The sequence below is a fragment of the Furipterus horrens genome, unplaced genomic scaffold (assembly GCF_987537825.1).
Source record: "Furipterus horrens unplaced genomic scaffold, mFurHor1.1.pri manual_scaffold_4, whole genome shotgun sequence".
Classification (NCBI taxonomy): Eukaryota; Metazoa; Chordata; class Mammalia; order Chiroptera; family Furipteridae; genus Furipterus; species Furipterus horrens.
This window is the reverse complement of record NW_028327174.1, coordinates 141,635,896-141,659,226: the sequence shown is the minus strand read 5'-3', so window position 1 is coordinate 141,659,226 and position 23,331 is coordinate 141,635,896. Positions and strand designations below refer to the sequence as shown.

The 23,331-nt window shown below is 35.9% G+C and overlaps 1 protein-coding gene across 4 annotated transcripts in view; it reads right to left on the bottom strand.

Moving 5' to 3' along the window:
- NFIB (nuclear factor I B) overlaps nucleotides 1–23,331 on the bottom strand; it is a 237,431-nt gene that overhangs the window by 38,293 nt on the left and 175,807 nt on the right. For all 4 annotated transcript variants that reach the window (XM_090274095.1, XM_090274097.1, XM_090274094.1 and 1 more), the window contains exon 7: nucleotides 1,213–1,347. In XM_090274095.1, the coding sequence (XP_090130221.1) occupies nucleotides 1,213–1,347 (135 nt within the window). The remainder of the gene's footprint in view (nucleotides 1–1,212; nucleotides 1,348–23,331) is intronic.

Here is a 23,331-nt window from a genome sequence, read left to right as displayed (position 1 = left end):
GATTCCTGGGCCTAACCACAGACCTTCTAGATGAGAATTTCCAGGGGTGAGGGCACCAGAAAGTGCATGAAGTCTCAGCATCCTCCATTAAGGGGATGCATTGCAGAGAACAATTGTTAAAATAGCACCTTATTTGAGGCGTATAACTTTTGAAAATACAATTTAAGGACATACAAACATCTAAGTTAGACTGGGTACCTTTACACTGTCAAAGTGTTCTTAATCTCAGCTCAGTTTAACCATGGCCCTCAATCTTATCTGTACACAAACCTTGAAGGTTATTGCTTATTTCTATGTTATTACTTATATCTCATTTTTAGTTTTTAAAATTAAGAACAAACCGTGGCCCATCAATAGTTTTCTCCCATCAAGGTAAGCATTCAGACATTTATATAAGAGGATTTAATATTAGTTGTTCCTTAAAGTACAAATGTAAAATATTGGAGTCTTTTTCCTTTTTAAATTAAGATATTATTCATAACATTAAGTATATTAGCCCACATAAAGAATTTGCACATATAAAATAATTGTTAAAGAAAAGTATCTTTTATTTTTTCTGATTAATTCCATTCCCAAATAAATAGTTAAATATTGACTTTTGTATAGAAAATATATAATCAGTCCTGGCCAGGTAGCTCAGTGGGTTAGAGCATTGTCCTGATAATGCCAAGACTGCAGCGTGTCAATCCCGGTCAGAGCACATCGAAGAAACAACCAATGAATGCATAAATAAGTGGAACAACAAATTGATGTTTCCCTCTCTACCTCTCTCTTTATAAAATCAATAAAAAATTAAAAAGAGAAAATAATGTATACAGAAATAGCATCTGTCTATTTTTATGCCTCTGGAAATGCTCCAAACTCAGCCACATACTGAAATTAATCCTTGTCTTGGTAAAATATACAGAATTAAGACCAACACTGAAGATATAGTTAAGATAACCATATACCCCATATTTTCTAATTTCTGGTGATTATAATCTTTCCAATAAAGGTAATTTAAAAATATATAGATAAATGGTATTTAATTGCATGGCTTTAAAAATCCTCCCTCACATATTGATAAGAAAAATAATAATTTGATCATATTGTGACTCTCCCTCTTTTGGCTGAGAGAATATAGTCACCATAGCTATAATAACAACATCTTCCGGAAGGTCTGACTCTGTAAATTAAGAGGGAGGCTTCTCCTCTATGTTTGAAACTCCTCACCACTGTGTGCAACTCCAGGTATTCCGGGATGGTGGTGCTGGGGGAAAGTGCTCAACCTTGGGGAAGAATCCTGTGGAGATGTAGAACTGAACAATGGCTTTTCAGGCTTCTTCATAGTAGTCGGAGAAGACATATCTGCAAAGGAAGAGGGAAAATCTGAAGCTTTATGACTTTCTTAAGCTACAGGGTTCATATTAATATGATAGCTCTAACTTCCAACATTTTCTTATTTTTGTTATTTTGACTCTTTTACAAAATATATATTCAGGGTCAAAGATTCAGCTGTGCCAGAACTTTGAAATATGTGTCACAAACCATTTCCATTGGAATTATCATCAGAATGATCCCTACTAATAAGTAAATTTTGAGTTTCTGAAAAACTAAGTATCATTGGCCCCTGGGTTCACATCAAGGTCTTTTTTACCTTAGCTTTTTATTCTTAGATTTATATGATTCAGGTGTTTGTTTTTTGACTTGCAGACTACACTATGGAAAAAAATAAGAGAAAAACCTGGTGTGACTGTGAGACACAACCTTTGGGTACATTGGTAAGTATATCATTGATTTAACATCTTTTATGGAAAACTCATTACGTAGTACTTGTTTAGAAAAAACAAATCCTTAATTTGCCCATTCTGCAAATATCTATTAGGTTTCTCTCCTTGCACCTTAAGTAATTGCTGCCATAGGGATACTCAGTGTCAGTGAAGGGAAAAATGATAAGAAGAAAACAGTTGAGAGGGAGAAATGTGTTGAGAGCAGACGTGCTGGTGTTCCTCTGGCCACACTGCCCAGGAACAGTGATCACCTCAGCCTCCCCAAGTTAAAAAAGGTGCCCCCAGAGGCACCATGTTTAAAACGTGGATGGGGATGACATATTGAGAGAGAGGAAATGTTCCGAAGAAGGGGACCATAAAACATGCAAGTAGTACAAATAGTCTGTGGAGTAAAGAACAGAGATAAAGGAAGGAGGGGATGCATTCATTCAATCATCCACTCATTCCACAAATATTTAATACTGCCCAAAGACAGATCATGAAAACCTGAATTCAGAGTAGAGACAGAATCCATACAACAGATCAGCGATTTTCAACCAGTGTGCTGCAAGAATTTTTAGAACATGCAATACCTGATTATTTAGTCAGGGGCACTGACCTCTTTTCCCTTAGATTGTCAAATAAAGAAGAAAAAAAAAAAAGTAAACAGCCAACACAACAAAGCCAGCCTGTGTAAATGAATCAAAATCATACTGATTTTCTTCTTCTGTTAGATTGGCAAAAAATATATTTTTGGTGTGCTGCAGAGTTTTAGTAAGTAGATTTTTTAAATGGTTGAAAATTGCTGCCAAAGGTAGTTAAACAGAAATAACCCAATTCAATTAATAACTGATGTAGAAGGTCATCATCTTAGTTGATTAAGACTGTACCATGCAGTCAGTTGAAATAGGGAATTCAGGAGAAAACTCCAGCTGGTAAGAGAAATGGGCCCTGTTTTTAATACCTTGAGTATTGATTTTACCAACATTATAAATTTATAATAAAATATTCTAAAAATCATATAAGTAATAAAATTTATATTTTATTACCAAAATTTTAAATACATATACAAGTAGGATAGTAATGGATCCTCACTACTATCACCCAGCTTTGATTATCAACACATAGCCAATCTTATTTCTCCTTTACCTCATCTATACTCCCTCCTCGTATATTACTTTGAAGCAATTCCTAGGCATCACATAACTTCACCTATAAATATTTCAGTTTGTATTTCTAAATAAACTTTTTATTAAAGAAAAAAAACAAAATTTCATCACACATAATATATATATATATATACACGGAGATCCAAGATGGCGGAGAAGTAAGTGGAAGCTACACTAACCTCCTCCCAGGACCAGTCTGGATTTACAACTTAATTTTGGAGAAATCATCTGGAATAACCAACGGAACACTAGCTGGAAAGAAGTCTTATAACCACGGAGAGACAGAAAAGGCCGCTACATCACAACGTGACCGGTAGGGAGTGCGGAGACGCGGAAGGGCTGGCTGGGCTCACACGGGTGGCTGCTGAAGGGACTGAGAAACAGCTCAGCAGCCGGGGATTCCCCCTGAGAAGGGCAGGGTCTAAACCCCCAGCTGGGCTTCCCAGCCTACAGCGACAGAGTGGAAAGTAAAATAGTATCAGCTGTGAAAAGCGAAAAGCCACAGGCTTTCTTGCTAGCCGGAGAGAAACAGCAGGAGAAAAAGAGCTCTTAAGTGGATCACATACGAAAATATTTTGGCCACCACTTACCCTGGGCTCAAGCAGAGGGAAGGCAGAGAGGACTGGAGACACTTGGGGAGAATTTGGCACGGTGGCTTTGAGGGGAGAACTGGAGGAGCAGCTGACTGGGTCCCAGTGCTGACTCATCCCCAGTACTGCGGGTAGACCATTCCCCTCCAAGTGGCGTCAGCCTGAGGGGAAGCAAAAGCCCTGCCTACAGGAATTAAGCTGCCACACCCACAGTCCTTAAACCTGACAGCTAATCACAGATTGAATAGATTAACAATCAAAGAAGACAGACAACAGCAGTAGATCCCTGGAAGTCTCCAACAGGCTGCCTAGGGCCAGACTGGTACATGATCTGACGCCACCAGAGGCAGATCCAGGAAGTGCAGATCATTCCAAGAAGCACCAACAAACAATAGGAGTCAAAAAAATGGGGAGACAGAGAAACAACCTCCCATCAAAAGGAAAGGTAGAATCCCCAGAAAGAGTGCTAAATGAAATAGAGGGGAGCGAACTATCAGATATGGAATTCAAAACATGGATTATGGAGAAGCTGAATGAGCTCAGCGGAAACTTCAAAGAACTCCAGAAAAACTACAAGGAACTCACAGAAAATTACGTGAGCATGAAAAAGGACATAGAAGCTATCAATAAGAGCCAGGAGGAAATGAAAAATACGATCTCTGAATTGAAGAACACAGTAGAAGGAATTAAAAGCAGGCTAGAGGAAGCAGAAGATCGGATCAGCGAGCTGGAGGACAACCTACACAAAAACTCCCAGACAATGCAACAAAATGAAAAAAGACTGAACAAGACTGAAGAGGTTCTAAGACAGCTGCAGGACAACATGAAACGTAATAATATCCGTCTCATAGGAATTCCAGAAGGAGAAGAAGAAGAGCAAGGGATAGAAAACCTCTTTGAAAAACTAATGACAGAAAACTTTCCTAACATGACGAGAGAAAGAGTCACGCAAGTCCAGGAAGCACAGAGGGTCCCAATGAAGATGAACCCCAACAGGCCCACCTCAAGACACATCATAATTAAAATGGCAACATTCAAAGACAAAGAGAGGATCCTAAAAGCAGCAAGAGAAAAACAGCAAATAACATACAAGGGTACTCCAATAAGGCTATCATCAGATTTCTCAGCAGAAACACTACAAGCCAGAAGGGAATGGCAAAAAGTATTCCAAGCAATGAAAAACAAAGGCCTACAACCTAGAATACTATACCCAGCAAAGCTCTCATTCAAAATGGAGGGTGAAATAAGGAGCTTCCAAGACAAAAGAAGGCTAAAAGAATACATCTCCACCAAACCAGCAATGCAAGAGATGCTAAAAGGTCTGCTCTAAGAAGATAAAGAAACAGAGAGAGACAGAGAAGAACACGAGTACAAAGGGGAAAAATGACAATGAATAAGTACTTATCGGTAATAACCTTAAATGTAAATGGATTAAACGCTCCAATTAAAAGACATAGGGTAGCTGAATGGATTAGAAAGAATGACCCACATATATGCTGTCTACAAGAGACCCACCTTAGAACAAAAGATCTACACAGACTGAAAGTAAAGGGATGGAAAAATGTATTCCAAGCAAATGGACATGAAAAAAAAGCTGGGGTAGCAATACTTATATCAGACAAAACAGATTTCACAGCAAAGTCCATAAAAAGAGACAAAGAAGGGCATTTCATAATACTTAAGGGAAAAATCCATCAAGAAGATATAACCCTTATAAATATATATGCACCAAACTTAGGAGCACCCAAATATGTAAGGAAACTTTTGAAAGACTCCAAGAAAGATATAGACAACAACACACTCATAGTAGGGGACTTTAACACCCCATTGTCAATAATGGACAGATCTTCGAAGCAAAGAAACACCAAAGATATGGAGGCACTGAACAACACTCTAGATCAAATGGACTTAGTCGATATATATAGAAGTTTTCACCCCAAAGAAGCAAAATATACATACTTCTCAAGTGCACATGGAACATTTTCAAAGATAGACCACATGGTAGGACACAAAACAAGCCTTAACAAATTCAAGAAAATTGAAATTATATCAAGCATCTTCTCAGATCACAATGCCTTAAAATTGGAAATCAACCTCAAGGAAAAAACTCAAAAACATTCAAACTCATGGAGAATGAATAACATGCTATTAAATAATGAATGGGTTAACAATGACATCAAGGAAGAAATCAAAAAGTTTCTGGAAACTAATGATAATGAACACACAACAACCCAAAACCTATGGGATACAGCGAAAGCAGTCCTAAGAGGAAAGTTCATAGCAATACAGGCCTACCTAAAAAAGCTAGAGGAATATCTAATAAAAAATTTAACCCTACAGCTACAAGATCTAGAGGAAGAACAACAAGCAAAGCCCAGATCAAGTAGAAGGAAGGAAATCATCAAGATCAGAGCAGAATTAAATGACATAGAGTCTAAACTAACAATTCAAAAGATCAACAAAAGTAGGAGCTGGTTCTTTGAAAAAATAAACAAAATTGACAAGCCTTTAAGCAGGCTCATCAAGAAAAAAAGAGAGAGGACCCAAATAAATAAAATCAGAAATGAAAGAGGAGAAATCACAACTGATACCACAGAAATACAAAGGATTATAAGAAATTATTATGAACAACTGTATGGCAAGAAATTTGACAACCTAGAGGAAATGGACAGATTCCTGGAAACCTATAGTCTTCCCAAACTGAATCAAGAAGAAGCAGAAAGTCTGAATAGACCAATAACAGCTAGTGAAATTGAAGCAGTAATCAAAAAACTCCCAGCACACAAAAGCCCTGGACCGGATGGCTTCACAAGTGAATTCTACAAAACGTTTAGGAAAGAACTAACTCCTATCCTTCTCAGACTATTCCAAAAGATACAAGAAGAGGGAAGACTGCCAAACTCATTCTATGAAGCCAGTATAACCCTAATTCCAAAACCAGGTCAAGACACAACAAAGAAAGAAAACTACAGGCCAATATCGCTGATGAACATAGATGCTAAAATCCTCAACAAAATATTGGCAAACCGGATCCAGCAACACATTAGAAAGATCATACACCACGATCAAGTAGGATTCATCCCAGGGATGCAAGGATGGTTTAACATTCGTAAATCAATAAACGTAATACACCACATAAACAAAATGAAAGACAAAAACCACATGATATTATCAATAGATGCAGAAAAAGCATTTGATAAAGTACAACACCCATTTATGATAAAAACTCTCAGCAAAATGGGAATAGAGGGAGCATACCTCAACATAATAAAGGCCATATATGAGAAACCTGAAGCCAACATCATACTCAATGGGCAAAAACTGAGAGCATTCCCCCTGAGATCAGGAACAAGACAAGGATGTCCACTCTCCCCACTCCTATTCAACATAGTCTTGGAAGTTCTAGCCACCGCAATCAGACAAGAAAGAGAAATAAAAGGCATCCAAATTGGAAAAGAGGAAGTAAAACTGTCATTATTTGCAGATGACATGATAGTGTACATAGAAAACCCTATAGATTCCACAAAAAAACTACTCGACCTAATAAGTGAATTCGGCAAAATAGCAGGATACAAAGTCAATATTAAGAAATCAAAGGCATTTTTATACACCAACAATAAAAACTCAGAGATAGAAACTGAAAGAAAAATTCAATTTACCATAGCAACAAGAAAAATAAAATACCTAGGAATAAACTTAACCAAGGAGGTAAAAGACCTGTACTCAGAAAACTACATAACATTGAAGAAAGAAATTAAAGAAGATACAAATAAATGGAAGCATATACCATGCTCATGGATGGGAAGAATCAACATCATTAAAATGTCCATACTACCCAAAGCAATTTATAGATTCAATGCAATCCCTATTAAAATACCAGCAACATATTTCACAGACCTAGAACAAATACTTCAAAAATTTATATGGAACCAAAAAAGAGCCCGAATAGCCACAGCAATTATGAGGAAGAAGAACACAGTAGGAGGAATCACAATACCTGATATCAAACTATACTACAAGGCCACGGTAATCAAAACAGTCTGGTACTGGCATAAAAACAGACATATAGATCAATGGAACAGAATAGAGAGCCCAGAAATAAACCCAGGTTCATATGGTCAACTAATATTTGACAAAGGGGGAAAGAACATCAAATGGAGTGAAAAGAGCCTCTTCAACAAATGGTGTTGGGAGAACTGGACAGGGACATGCAAAAAAATGAAACTAGACCACCAACTTACACCATACACCAGAATAAACTCAAAATGGATCAAAGACTTAAATGTAAGCCGTGATACCATAAAAGTCCTAGAGGAAAAAATAGGCAGGAAAATTTCAGATATCCCACGTAGCAACATTTTCACTGATATATCTCCTAAGGCAAGGGAAATAAAGGAAAGAATAAACAAATGGGACTACATCAAACTAAAAAGTTTCTGCTCAGCTAAAGAAAACATCAGCAAGATGAAAAGGAAACCAACCATATGGGAAAATATATTCGCCAATGACATCTCAGACAAGGGATTGATCTCCAAAATATATAAAGAACTCATACGACTCAACACCAAGAAGACAGACAACCCAATTAAAAAATGGGCAAAGGACCTGAACAAACACTTCTCCAAAGAAGACATACGGAGGGCCCATAGACATATGAAAATATGCTCAACATCACTAGCCATCAGAGAGATGCAAATAAAAACCACAATGAGATACCACCTCACACCAGTCAGAATGGCCATAATCAACAAATCAACAAACAACTTGTGCTGGAGAGGATGCGGAGAAACGGGAACCCTGGTGCATTGCTGGTGGGAATGCAGACTGGTGCAGCCACTATGGAAAACAGTTTGGAATTTCCTCAAAAAACTAAAAATGGAACTGCCTTTTGAACCAGCAATTCCATTACTGGGATTATATCCGAAAAATCCTGAAACACCAATCCAAAAGAACCTATGCACTCCAATGTTCATAGCAGCACTATTTACAATAGCCAAGTGCTGGAAACAACCTAAATGCCCATCTGTAGATGAGTGGATCAAAAAACTGTGGTACATTTACACAATGGAGTTCTATGTAGCAGAAAGAAAGAAGGAACTTCTACCATTTGCAACAACATGGATGGAACTAGAGAGAATTATGCTTAGCGAAATAAGCCAGGCAACGAAAGAAAAATACGTTATGCTGTCACCTATTACAGGAAACTAATGAACAACACAAACAAATGAGCAAAATTGAACCAGAGGTATGTAAACAAGGAGTAGACTAACAGTAACAAGGGGGGAGGGGGGAGGGAGAAAAGGGGGTAAGAAGGGGAAGTGTAAAATCAAAGAACATGTATAAATGACCCACAGACATGGGCAACTGAGTGGGGACTGAATGTGGGGGAAGGGAGGGGCAGGATACAGGGAAGCAAGAGGGGAAAAAAAAAAAAGTGAGACAACTGTAATGGAAAAACAAACAAAAAAATTTTTTTTAGTGGGGGAAAATGAAAATATGAAGAATGGAAATGCCAGTTCAGTGAATATTAGGACAAAGATTTTCCTTCACGTTGTATATTTTTCTCCCTATTTGATCTCTCCAGAGTTTGGCATTCTAAACAAGTAAGTAATGACTTAAGTTTCTTTGCATAGACCTAATAAGACCAGTTGTTAATAGAGGTTCCTTTTTCTGAACAAGCCTTTGACTGGAATGTCAAGCCTAAAGGAGACATGCTTGGGCTCATGTTGTTACCAAAAAGCCCTAAGGAACTGGGAATGACTTTCAAAGGTAATAAAAGCCCGCGAAATAAAAGGCCTGCTGCCATGGTTGGTTGTGCGGTCCACAGCAATCTCTCCAGGGAAGGAACGAAGGTTGTTTTCCTGAAAGATGGCTAGAAGGGACCTTAAGGCACAATGGAAAACCAGAAAGACTTGGAAAGGACAGGTGTGTACAGGCAAGGATGAATGCCAGGTATGTGGCCCAGCTTCTGTGCACTGAAGAGCAGACTGAGGGCCACCCTAAATGTTCCTTGGGTAAGTTCCAGCAAAACAGAACTAAAGATCATAAGTGATCATTTGCTGCTCTTGTTATGCTTATGCAAATGAACAGGATAAATTAAAAATGGACTTAATGTAGTCCCTTTAAAGACAAGGAGAGTAATCTTAGGGAGAAAAATCAGTATTCAAGGAAAATCACAATGATCAGTGGCAGACTGTAAAGTAGGGCAGCTAACCGTCTTAAAAGTTTCTTCTCATTTAAAAAATGGTTTCACTTGAAAATTAAACCATATCTGTGATATCACCAAAGAGATTCAATTTGCAGGCAAGTAGAATGTCAAGTGCCTTGCAACTGTATGTCTTCCCAATAAGACAGTCTTACAGATTTAGAGACTTTTTTGTTGGTTATGTTACATAAATTAACATGTGTTTTCTGTTTTCAAAGGGCATAAGCCTATGACCGCATTACCTGAGTGATTGTCTGTACGCATAAGCCTCACTTAATCCTCTCTGCAGCGCTGCCTCCGGAGACTCAACAGTTTGGCTGAACTAAATGGCTGAGTTGGTGAAGAATGGGGTGGTCTGTGGGCTTCACTTTAAAACTGAATTCTCTTTTCTATCCTAATGGCTTGGACAGAAAGGGCCCAGAGGTCTGAGAGGGGGGAAACATAAACTATTTCCCTCAGCCCAAACTAAATAAAATGGGCAAAAGGGTTTTGGTCAGGAGAGATGTGCCTAGCACACCTTCCTCCAAAGAAGCCCTTTTTTTTTTTTTTTTTTTTTTTTTCTCCTAATGTGGAACATTGAAAAATTAATCCCTGCCTTTTGCCACCTAGTAGTTATGGATTGAATGATGCTTTTTAACCCTTTTTGCCAAATCTGTTGCCCCCAGAACACAACAAGGATGCCAGCCTGCTAAACCAAGCACGCCGTTGTCTGGAGACAGCCAACTGACCTGGAGTCTGCACAATCCTTCCCCATGTGGGAAGGCCACCCTCCCCTCCACACCCCCACTGTTATTAGGGATTTCTGGACCCAAGGGTAGGTAGGACGACGACCATGTCCAGCTTGAAGCAGCTAGAGGAGCTTGAGACCTTCGCCCATTGTCCTTTACAAGATTACAAAGGGTCTTAATATCTGAGAGGGAGGGATAGTTATTTTTTACGAACCATGGGTATGGACTTGGGGGGGGATGCTGGGGGAGGGAGATACTGGGTGGAGGGGAGTAAAGGGGAAAAAATTGGAACTACTGTAACAACATAATCAATAAAATATACTTTAAAAAAATATATATATATACACAATGTACATTTTTAATTAACAAATTTTTGATATTAAAAAAAAAGCTACATGGTGCTATTAGTACAAGAAACTAGTTAACATTATGTTTTACCATTTTAAAAATTACTTAAACTCTAGTAAAGACATCCAGCTAAATTCAGTATGTGTCTTCAGCACACTGGAAATTAAAGAATAGATATGCTACTATAGACAGTAGACAAAACAGTCTACAAAATTGATGGGTGTATTGGGATCCATAAGCTACAATTTGTGACTGACTGGCTGTCACTAACCTATCAGAACTCTGATGAACCAGTGTACCATTTTCTCATATCTTTCTCAAAAAGAAAAAGAAAAAAAAAAAAGAAATTGTTAATGAAACATCAGCAATTAATGCTGTTACAAAAAAAGAAAATTTTAAAAAACATTCAGAAAAATAAGGAATTTCATTTCAGCTAAATTACCTTCAAAATGCTAAAAATAGCTATGTGATTTTAAGTGGTAACACTAAAAAATATAGGTTTTGACCTGATGGAAGTTAATCATAGACATATACATTAATAGAGGTTGGGAAAAAAAACCTTTATTTCATCCCTCACTTTTATAGATGATGTAATAAGTTTTCCTCCTAAATTTTTTATTTAAAATTAACCCTTAGAAAAAACCTAGTAACTTTTTATTGACACTCTTATGCTTTATCTGTGCTTAACTATAAATTTCAAATAAAACTAACCTGTGTAAGTCAGTTTCTGAAGGCTCCCTACTATAAATAATAAAGCACTTACTGTACATTTAGAACAATTAAATATGACCAGAGCTTGGGAAGCAGAATAAGTTTCATTCCAGTCATGTCATTTCTGGAGGTCAATCAAGGCTATTGCAACTACTGTAACTATTTCAGAATTTTCACTAAACCCAGCCAAACTCATATGAGTGTTTTTGTAAAGGGCACATAAATCAAAGATGTTTGTGCAGAAATTAAAGAATATAGGTGATTATGTAATTTTTAAGAATTAAAGCCCTTGCATTTTCTTAGTCAAAATGATACTCTTGACTTTATTAGATAAGTATTATAAGTCCCTTTATTTTTCTGGTTCTCTTTTAAGTATGCACCTTCGTGGTTCAGAATACACAGAAGAGATACAGAGGCTAATGCAACAGAAACAAACAAACAAAAAAATTCACTCTCCAAGCTATGAAAGGAACCAGGAATTGTCTCCTCGTTAAATAAAAAAAATTAATTTGCAATAGTAAACATAAGAAGAAGGTCCACTGGCCATACTGAAATGATTTTCTTCATAAATAAAGAATGGTAGTATTAGAAAGCAGGCTTAAATGCCTTTGTTTTCCCCTTAAATGAAATTAATTTGGAGTCCATCAGTTAATAAAGATATACTGCATGTGCAAGGCCCTATGCTAAGTACTTAGGAGGACACAAAGTAAACCATCCCCTCAAAGGAAAAAAAAAAACTTTCTGGATGGAAGAGGGAATAAAAATAAAAGGTCAATTATCTGAGAGAAGTAAGGGTAGAATTTCTAGCTATTACATTTTAATCATGAATCAAACTAGTATTGTTTTTATTTTAATTTATTTTGAATGTCTGCAGTCTAACAGACCTCAAGCCAAACTGAAAAATGATATCATTTCTATTTTTAATGCACTCATGCTACAGAAAAAAAAAAATGTTTGAGGAATAAAGGTATAAAGGAGATGGTTTTAAGTGACCTTTCTGTAAAGAAAATCAAATGTTACGCTTTTCTCAAGCTATTGTCCCCTAAGCAGGAAGAATAGTACACAAAAAGATTAAGTTGAAAATCAGTTGAATAATAAAGCTGAATAATATATATAAGGGAGGGACCCCCCAAAACCGGAATTATCTTCTGAAGGGTAGGCGCTTGTAGTACCAGCTTCCCCAGCTAGGTGAGTGTTCTAGGAACCCATCTGTATTAGTATACCAGCTGTTGTTGTTGTGAGAGGCTGCATTTGGCTTCACTGATTTTTTTCTTTAAAAGACTCTTTCAAAGCATTTGCCTATTTCACGATGGGTGATTTACAAGCGCACCTGCCCATACCACCTGAGTGTTCAGCAGTTTCTGACCAAAAACAGCATGACCCCCATGCCCAACCCTCCCTATTCACCCCATCTCACCCCTAGTGACATTTTTTTTGTTTGTTTCCTTGGATGAAAAAAAGGCCTCAAAGGGAAACATTCTGTTGATGTAGAAAAGATGAAACAAAAAACGGCAGAAGCACTAAAAGGCATCAAAATCAATGAGTTCAAAAACTGCTTTGAGTGATGGAAAAAGCATCTTAACAGGTATATTGCATCAAATGGAAAGTACTTTAAAGGTAACTAAAGTTTAAGCATGTAAGAATAAATACACGTTTTATAAATAAATTCAATTTTCCCCTCGTAAACATATGAGTTGAATAATAACAAAACATTATTATGCATAAGTTGAATAATACATGAAATAAAGAAGTTGAAAGGCCATAAGAAAAAAATTAGCTGGTATGTCTGTTGGTAGGAAGGAGGCAGGAGTTATTGGTGGCTGATGAGAAATACGTAAAGGCCAGTGAGGGCTTGAAATGAGGCAAAAATTTTTAATATGATTTAGAAAGTAACAATTTATAAATGAATTCATTTTAGAAGAAAAAAACGTTACAAAAGCTCTATTTTTCTGTTCTTGTAGCTTCCACTAGAGACCCTTTTCATGTGTACGTGTAGAATCAAGAGTTTCCTCTTATGCCTCCTTCCCAAACCTTCCTCATCATGGTTCGCTACAAAAACAGTAACTGAAATCATCTTCAAAATATCTTCTTCATTTTAAGATCTACTGTGGGACCACATTTTCATATAAATTTTTCCTGATCATTCCATTTTATTTATACTTGTTGCCTCCTAGAGGAGAAATGTACTTCTAACTCTGTCCCTTTCCTTGTATATGACATTCCTTTGGGCTAAAAAATTATATGTCTTTTTACCTTTTTGTTCCATCTATAGAACAATATTTTATCCATTGAGCCAATTTGATTTATTTTCTCCATAAGTAATCCTTCCAAGGAACTTTGGAGGTCTAGGTCTCCTGGATGATCTTGTGTTTGTTTCTGTGTCTAGGCAGTTTATTTTAGAATCTCTTGCATGTTAAAAGAAGCTGTATGGTGGAATGCTAAGTAGTAGTGTACGATGAGTGAAATAACCATGGTCAATATATGTTGAAATGCATGTTGCATGAATAGATAATGGAAAGCAAAGAGAAAACAAAATTAGTTACTGAGTTTCTAATAAGTATGAGAAACTTATGATGAGGCATAAAGTTCAAGATGTTAAATAAAACCGCCTGTTCCTTGTCCTGGTGATGCTTACAGTTCAGCAGAAAAGATAGACATTAAATATAAAAATTCATTAAATAATTGCAATCACGATGATATTAGACTATAGAAGGATTATTCTTAATGACAGAAGATAGGAGAGGCTAATCTAAAAAAATATTTACACTGATAGTATTAGTTTTCAGTGTCTACACCTAGATTTTGACTTATAATTGGAAAATTAGTTATGGCTTTAGAAACCAACTATATAGTTAAATGCATAACGAAAAATCATGTAAGAAAGGTTCGGTTAGGCTACTCATAAAGCTAACTTGGTTCACTTAGACCTAAGCATACCTTTATGTAAGTATTTTGCAAAATCAAATTATCACATAATTTTTACTAACTATAATTTTTTTGGCACTATGACTTACATACATCCTAAACCCTCAGGTGTCATTCATTTCACAGCATCACTTCAAATAGATACAGACTTAAGCAAATAAAGAGTTAGATCAACTCATCTCCCAACAAGGTAATTTCATCTATAAAGAAGGGCTGTTTCTGTGAAACACAGCGCATGTACTCCACTCATCATCAGCTTGCACAAATGGCGCTCCAGATGTATATCTGTTCAAGTCAGCCCAAGGCAACAATTTTGATCAATTCTAATGTGATAAAATGCTGCAGGGAAAGTGTGCAGAAACACGTTTACGTCAGCCCTTAATTAAACTGTTGTTCACTTCCAAAGAACCTTAGGAAACACTAATGAGACATGAGTTTTGGCAATTTCTTCATCAAAGCAAAGACCCCTTCCTCAGTCTGTAGCAGCTTGTCATCCAAGTCGCTCCCGGGATAAATGTCACACGGCACTCCAATCAGTTAGACACCTGTTAGTAGAACTTCACTGAGTCAACTAGTGATCCAGGGCAAGCTCAAACAGCCACCTTAACACCTGCCTATCTGGGACACCTGCTCCTTTTTCACATATAGTGGAGCAATATGTTAGCTTTCCCAATATGCTTGACTAGATTAAGGTTACAAATCACATTTCTATAGCCTATATAAAAAACACATCATTTTCTTTAAAAAAAAAGTTATATTCTTCTTCCCTATAATGACACTTACGGTACACAACTATTTCAAATCAATTATGTATTGTAGAAGCACACAAGAATTTTTGAATTTTTGGAAGCCATTACTTTCAGTATAGCCTAACACTAAATTAAAATATATGAACTGTTGCCCTGGCTGGTGTGGTTCAGTGGATTGAGCACCAGCCTGAGAATCAAAGAGCTGCTGGTTCAGTCAGTGCACATGCCTGGGTTACAGACCAGGTCCCCAGTAGGGGGCCTGTGAGAGGTGGCTGGTTGATGTTTCTCTCCCTTTCTAAAAATAATAAAGTCTTTAAAAAATAAAATAAAGTAAAATGTATGAACTGTGCCATTCCTATGATTTAGAAAAACATATTTCTATCTGTTTAACAAAGAAGCAAATTGCCTCAAGATATTATAAAGTTCAGTCCTTTTATGTACTCTTTGTCTTTCTTATTTACATGCCATACTGTAAGCAAGTCTAAATGAACCCTTATAGGTACAAGTCACCATTTACTGGCTTTACTTATTTTCTAATATTTAAAGCTACCTTCTATTACTAAGTGCTTAAAAAGTTATAATCATAGTTAAAAATATCTTCTTTATTTCTTGCATTAAAAAAGCTATTGTACTGATGTTATTGGATTCATTTTGGCAGATGAAAACTCAAGGTGCAATGAAAACAATAAGGAAACTTTGCCCCTTTGGTATAAGCGTGATACAGACCAAAGAGCAAAAGTGCCTATGTGGGAACATTTAACTTAGATAGAGCCCAATGACTGGGATTTGACAAGAACATATTATATTAACTAGTCTTATTAAGTTAATATCCCTTAGAGTTTTCTAGATTTCTTTATTTTTCAGAGGTTTTAGACTTTTAAAGTTTTACAGATTTCAAAAATTCTAAACACAGAGAAGTTCTTCAGAGACAGAGACCAAACTCATTGTGAATGATGGCAAAGGTGTTCAACACATCCATTACCTCACTGAGACTCTGTCAATCAAAACAGAACACTGAGAGTGAAAACCAAATTTTAGCTAAACTGGGAAATTTCTGCTTTCCATTAAAATGTTGGGGTGGAAGCGTGAAAAATGACTGATTATCTGCATAAAATAATCATACTATTTATAATAAATGAGAAGCTACCAAATCTAGTGTGTAGGACATGTTCAAGAGCTAGAAATCTGGTCCTTTTACTTCAGACCATAAATTCAGAATCAGTCCTAAGACAAGGATACAGCTTGGGCCCTGTGCCCAGAGGACGAGAAGGCAGGGAAGCCACTCTGTCAGCTGAATGTTAAGGTTTCTCTTCCTCTGTTTCTGCCTTAAAGTAAATCTGTATTGAGGAGAAGAAACTTTAGAGCTTATTTATAACCCCGTATAAACATATGTAAAATACTACAATTATCAACCCTTGAAGATCCCAGCCCAAAGCTGCCATGTACTTATTTCTATCAGAGTCCTGGTGGAGAACCACACCAATCCTTACACCTTGCACAAGGTTTACCTGCAGATAAAGGACTGATGACAGGGAAGTCCTCTGAGGCAGTGTGTCCTGGAGGAATAAGGAAATAGACCAAGTAGGCTATACCTTTACTAGAAAGCTCTGCACAGTCCCTGAGGTACCATCTCTGTTTCCCCATTTCCTTCACAATAAAATGGAGCTGTCCTGGTTCATGGGAGACAAGATGTGGTGTGATGTCCAGTGGTTTAAATGAGATAAAAATGACAAAAAAAGGTGCGTGGGTAGAGTCACAAGGCCATAGAGACATTGTTATTTACATATATTTTAGAGAATATGATTCAAAATTGCTTACAGAGCCATGTGCTACTTTTAAATATTATAGGTATGACACTGGAGTTCAATAAGCCCCTCAGACACAGCTAGTGGTAATGTAAATTGATAAAGTCTTTGTGGAGTCTGTACCAATATTTAGAAAAAGCCTTAGAAATGTACATAGCATTTAACTCGGTAAATCTATAGTAGGAATGTACATATTTCTTAAGCAAAATTTCATTGAGCATCTATACTTGATGACTTTGTGCCAGGCAGTATGCTAGGTACTAGGGAATATGAATAGAACTAAACAAAGATAAAATAATCAGATCTAAGCACAAAGATTTGCATGCAGTGATGTTTGCTGTATATTTATTTATCATATAAAAACTCAAAAACTACCTAAACATCCATGAGCAAAGCAGACATTTAAAAATCTATAGTATGATCTAAGGGTAGCATAGTATGCAGTCATTATGGAGTGGAAATTGAATGACATGGCAAAATGCCATTACATTATAAATGAAAGACAAAAAAATAACTTACAAAACAGCATATATCATATATGCCCAATTTAGTGCAAATATGCATAAGAAATTCATCAAAATGCAGAGAAAATAGATTAGCATATAATACAGCCAAATAGTAACAGATGTTATCTCTATATGATAGGATTATAGGTGATTTTTATTTTCTTATTAGCATTGGACAGTTTGCTTTTCCAAATCCCCCACAAATAAGTCTTACTTTACAATTAAAAAAATTGTAAAATACATATTTTGGAGAAAGAAAATACTACCTGTAGCTCAAGAGAATTTTATGAATAGTTTCTAATGATGGTTGCACAATACTGGATCTTGCTACTGAGACAAACATCACACTTTATGGAAAAAATATCTCCCATTGGTCTTAGGCTTTGGATGTTGCAAAAATATCAAATAAAATATTTAAATGTCATGTTTGCAATTTAATTGGCTAACAACAAAAAATACTTATTTTTGAGAACACAAGTGAAAAAAAGAGAATATATGAATATCTGTTTCTAAGGACTCTTCTAGATGTAAAATTGTATGATTGTGTGGGAAATGCGACTGTCCTTCCCACACACTCCAAGTTAACAAAAAGCTCTGAATGTTATGACAAGACATATGGACTTAATCCCACAACAGTAGTTTGATGATGATGCCAGATGATGCAAAAAATAATTAGCTGCCATGTTAAGAAGGCATCTCCATATATCTTTACATTTATCATACTCTAAAATCACTGAGAAAATGGCAATCTACATTAGAAGGGGATAAAATATCTTTTATCAGATTTCCCAACCCCCTTTTAAAATGAAATCAGTTCTTTTTTGAAGGAGAAAATGTGGTACTCTTCATATTAAAAATAAAAATTCTTACTTTAAAACTGAGTTATTTAATCTCAAATATACTTCAGCATATTACTGTATTCTTCAACAACTTAAGACATTTTGTCATAGTTTTACGTCTCTCTTTATAGTGTATTCCAACCCAGGCAGGGTAAGCAGCATGTTACTACAAGTCTCTATTTATCACATTTCTATTAAAAAAGAAGTCTCCAGGCTACACCTATACCCAGTATACGTTTAAAGCTCAAACTCCTTTGAAGCTCACAAACACCTTCCTTGAGACATAAAAAACAAAACAAAAACAAAAACCTCTGAAGAACTAGGAACAGTGGTAAAGAAGTGAATACTGAATAAATGAAAACTGCTTTTACAGAACACTTCAAAATGCTTTTGCCCATTAAGCAATTTCGTTTTAACGAACAATATTCAAGTGTCTAGAGTAAAGTCAGAAAACCTAATTTGAAAGGAGGAAAAACATCAAACAATTATGCAAGATTTTTAGTATATTTTAGTCACTTATTAAATATTGGCATAGGTAAATAGCTGCTATTCACCATGCCTCTAGGGAAACCTCTTGGCTATAGAGGCTTATTAGTCTTAAGCATCTGAGAGCCATGGACTATAAAATAAAATCAATACCGTAACCTTAACTGTAAAAGTCAGAAAGATACTGGAAGTGTTCTAATTTAACAAGATTACAGATGAGTTTTTAGAGAACATTTGGGGAAAAGCCACGCATTTAGAAACATTTATGCTACAAGACATCTCCAGGTTTCTGTTGTTACTAATGCTGTTACTGCTTACGCTGGTAACAGTTGGGGTTAATTTAACTGATGTGTTACTTTAGTGGATTTACAGTAAAGTCCTAGAAATGATCTGGAACTTATTTCAAATAAAACCATTAAACGGAGGTGGTAAACTAATTGCTTAGGAGCAATTATGATTTGATGTGGTTTAGTGTGGTAGAGGAAAAAAAAAATCACAAAAATTTTAAGGTCGTCAGTTCAGCAGCTCGATGCAAACATGATTACTCTGCACAATATTCCATTTCTCTTAATGGAAAAGTAGTCAAAACTGGTATAAATTGTAGTGTTTAAGTTCAACCTAAATCTATATTTTTTCCTCTAACAAATGTAGATGAAGAAAAAAGAACATTCTGTCAATGAAATTACTATGATGGCATATTTATTATCCTAATGGTTTTGAAAATCGTGAAATTGATCAGTAACAAAACCTCTATTTAGTAATGGACCAATTACATTTGTGAGATAATGTCAATGAAACAGAATATTGTCACAGGATAATGGTCTCCTATTGCTACATCCCTAGTCATTTAGAGAAAATAAATGTTGCCGTCTGGCTGAGTCATTTATTTTCAAAGTAGGAGACACTGATCCCATAACAAGGTTCTGTTATAATAACTCAATTTCTATCAATCATTTGTTGTACCAGAATAGCACAAGACAGGACATGTAAGAACTGCACATTCCTCAGGTATAAGGCAAAACATATGGTGCCTCAAGCACATAAACAGCCCAATTATTGTGTTATTCAAAGAGAATATTTAAAATAAACATTTAATAATAATTTAGAAAATGAAAAACTTTCTGAATTTTCAAAAAGACCCATGTTAATGAAAGCTTAAAGGGTCAAGTCCTAACGGCCTATAAATCTTTACCTCATTTTAAATCTAGAATGTTGGAACATGAAGCAAATTCAGTAGCCAACTCTATTTCACAGGTGGGAAACTCAGAGGTTACTGAAATTAAGTGATTTGACCATAACAGTATTTAGAGTTTCTTAATCACCATTACAGTGCTTTAGGCATAAGGCAGAAAATCAGAACTAAAAATATATACATACATTGTAATAAATATAAAATTAATATTTATATTTTCACATACACACAGCTTATTTTCAACTGGACGTATGTCACACACCTCTAGGAAAGAGATTCTAGACTTTCGGGTTATTTATTAACAACATCTTACCATTAAATAAAACAGAAATGTTGAACCTGAGTCCAGCCTAAGGATTGTACTCATAAATCTCTAGGGTCTATGAACTCCTCAGATATTATGTGCATTTATCTGTATTGAAGTATCATGTATTAGAAAAATACTGTAATAGGGGTTTTGTAACTAGTCTGAAAAACCATAAACATAACATGACAAGGACTTGCTTGTAAGACAGTGTATGTAGTAATAACGAACACGAGTTTTGCAGCTGAAAGCACAAGGGTTCCTATTCTACCTCTCCTACTTATTGTCTGTGTGATCTACGTATTTTTAATCACTGAGGTGATCAGTGTAATGAGCTGTAAAATGTGTTTTTTAATAAGGTTGAAAAGCAAAAATATATGTAAAGTCTTAACCCAGTCCTGAGAGGTAGTAAGTGCTCCATAAACGGTAGCCACACGTGGCAGGAAAGTCTAGTTTTCCGTGTGTGTGTGTGTGTGTATGTGTGTGTGTGTGTGTGTGTAATCTGTTGATGAAAAATTTGATTTATGTAGTTTCATCAACGGATAAATGATTTAGGGAAAGGAGTTAATATAAAAATTGTTAATAGAGAAAAACAGTTAATATAACTACTATAGATTAAAAAGAGACTGAAAATACAAATATATAAACCATTTTGGGTCTTCATTTTAACAAAACAGCCTATAAAATATTCTGAGGAATTTGAGTACGGATTATATATTAGGTGATAGTAAGAAATTGCTTTTATATTTGTTCAATTTATAATGATATTGGGATTGTGTTTTTGTTTTTTTTTTAAGTCACTTAGAAACACTTAAAAGTATTTGCAAGTAAAATGACATGATCTCTGGGAGTTACTTTACAATACTTCAAAAACCTGGGAGAAAATAAAGCAACAAGATTAGCAAAATATCGATAACAGTGCCAGCTGGGTAATAGTACATGAGGTTCACTTTATGCTTCTCCCTACTTTTGATATTTTCCACAACAAAAAACTTTTTAGAACTTTTAAAAATCATGCTTAAACATTCCATTCAAACCAACTCTTTTCCATATTTATCCACTAAAGTCCCTCATATCTCCAACTTTTTTAGTTGAAAAAGTTTTAATCATGGCACTAATATTAAGAGGCTGGTTTTAAAAAAAGAAGATGCACATTTTACCCCCTCAAAATTTGGACAGTCTTCCAGAACCCTGAAAACTCATGAATTCGCCCCATTCTAGTCGTACAAGGCATAATAAAATCTTCCATGAAGCTCCATAGGAAAACTGTTCATCTGCCAAGACTAATTAAGCAGTGTTCAAATTCTCCTGGTCCATTTACCCCTCTGTAGGTAAGTTTACATATTGATTCTCTAGGTAGATTGTAGGATAACAGGAAAAATCAGCTTTTAAAAGAGACGGTCTAGGCTCTGCTGTTAATTATCTGAACACTTCGTAAGAGACAGCCTCTCCGAACCTTCCACAGCTTAGCTCTAAAATAGTTTCAACTTTATCTCACTAAAGAGTCTAATAATCTGTGTTCCAGCCCTAAAAACTCTATTTCTCATTATACATGATATTGTTAGTATAATAGAAGCTTTCAAACTACTGCAAAATAAACTTAAACATAAAATCAATGTGCAAAGGGATTCAAAATAAAAGCCTTTGCCACTCCAAAAGACTCTGCATGGCACACTAGGATACTGAAGTACACTGTCTCCCTTGAGTTTTCCATTTTCCTACTTTAGGCTGTGTTCCATCAATCTAAGGACCTAGTATTAATTAGCAAGTTGTAATTTATTTATTCACTTATTTATTTTTTTAGTGAGAGGGGAAGGGAGGGGGAGACAAAGGAAGAGAAACATAGATCAGTTGCTCATACATGCCCAGACCAGGGACTAAACCCACAAACTAGGCATGTGCCCTGACCCAGAATCAAACCAGTGACCTTTTGCTTTGTGGGGACTAAGCCCAACCGATGGAGCCACACTGGCCAGGGAAGTTGTTATTATTTTTAAACTAATTATCCATTGCAGTTTTTCTACAAGTGCTATATTTTTAAATCAGTGAGGTTCCAGAGCACAGATATGTAACTTTCTCCTATTAAGTAATATTGGCCCTTCTAAAAGATACTCAGGTTTACCCTATCCAAAAGGCTCTTCTTGAGTAGAATGACAGGAGCATGAACATCTTTTAATTAGTAGACAAAGTGAGGAATTCTGAAGACACCTTTCACCTCACTAACGGTTTATATTCTTTTTGTTTAAAAGTTGCTCGTGCTGTGATTTTTCACCCACAGCAGTGAGGCTGCAGAGAACGAAAGGCGCTGTGGCAGAGGCGTCCCTGGCGTTCGCTCCCTGACGGCATCATGGGACATGGAGATTTACTGCAAGTTCTGTAAGAAGTCTATATTTTTGACTTCTGATATTTCAATAATAAGAAGCTAAACAAACAAACAAAAATCTTTAAAATTATGCTTACACATTAAATCCCAACCATCTCTTCAGATTTATCCATCGAAAGCACTTATATGTCTCATTTTGCCTGGTTCATAATTTGATATTTAATCCTCGTGATACAAACTCCAGGAATGTAAGGAATTGTTGGTATTCTATCTGGTCCCCAAAGGGAGCTTAACAATTCTTCCAGGAAGATTACTAAGCTGTTTGCCTTGCCATTTTCTAGAACTTCACTTAATGTCAATGATTCCCAGATAGTAGTTATTCAACTATTGGTGAAAGCTGCCCATTCACCCAACTCTGATAGCTCTAGAGAAATCTCCAGATGGTATCATTTTGCAGACTGTAGTTTGGGCTAGAGTACTATCTTCCAAAGTTGAACTGACAGATTCTCGGATGGAGAAAGAAAAAAGTTTCGTAAGTCCCAAATTTAATAAACACATCCAATCCATATTCACTCGTGGATATTCACATACAGAGCAGACAGTAGCATATTAAATATTCTACAAATTCATTCATTTTAATAATGTTTAAATTTTTGTTAAAATAGAATTTTCCAAACTTAGTTAAATGATCTTGTATCTAGCA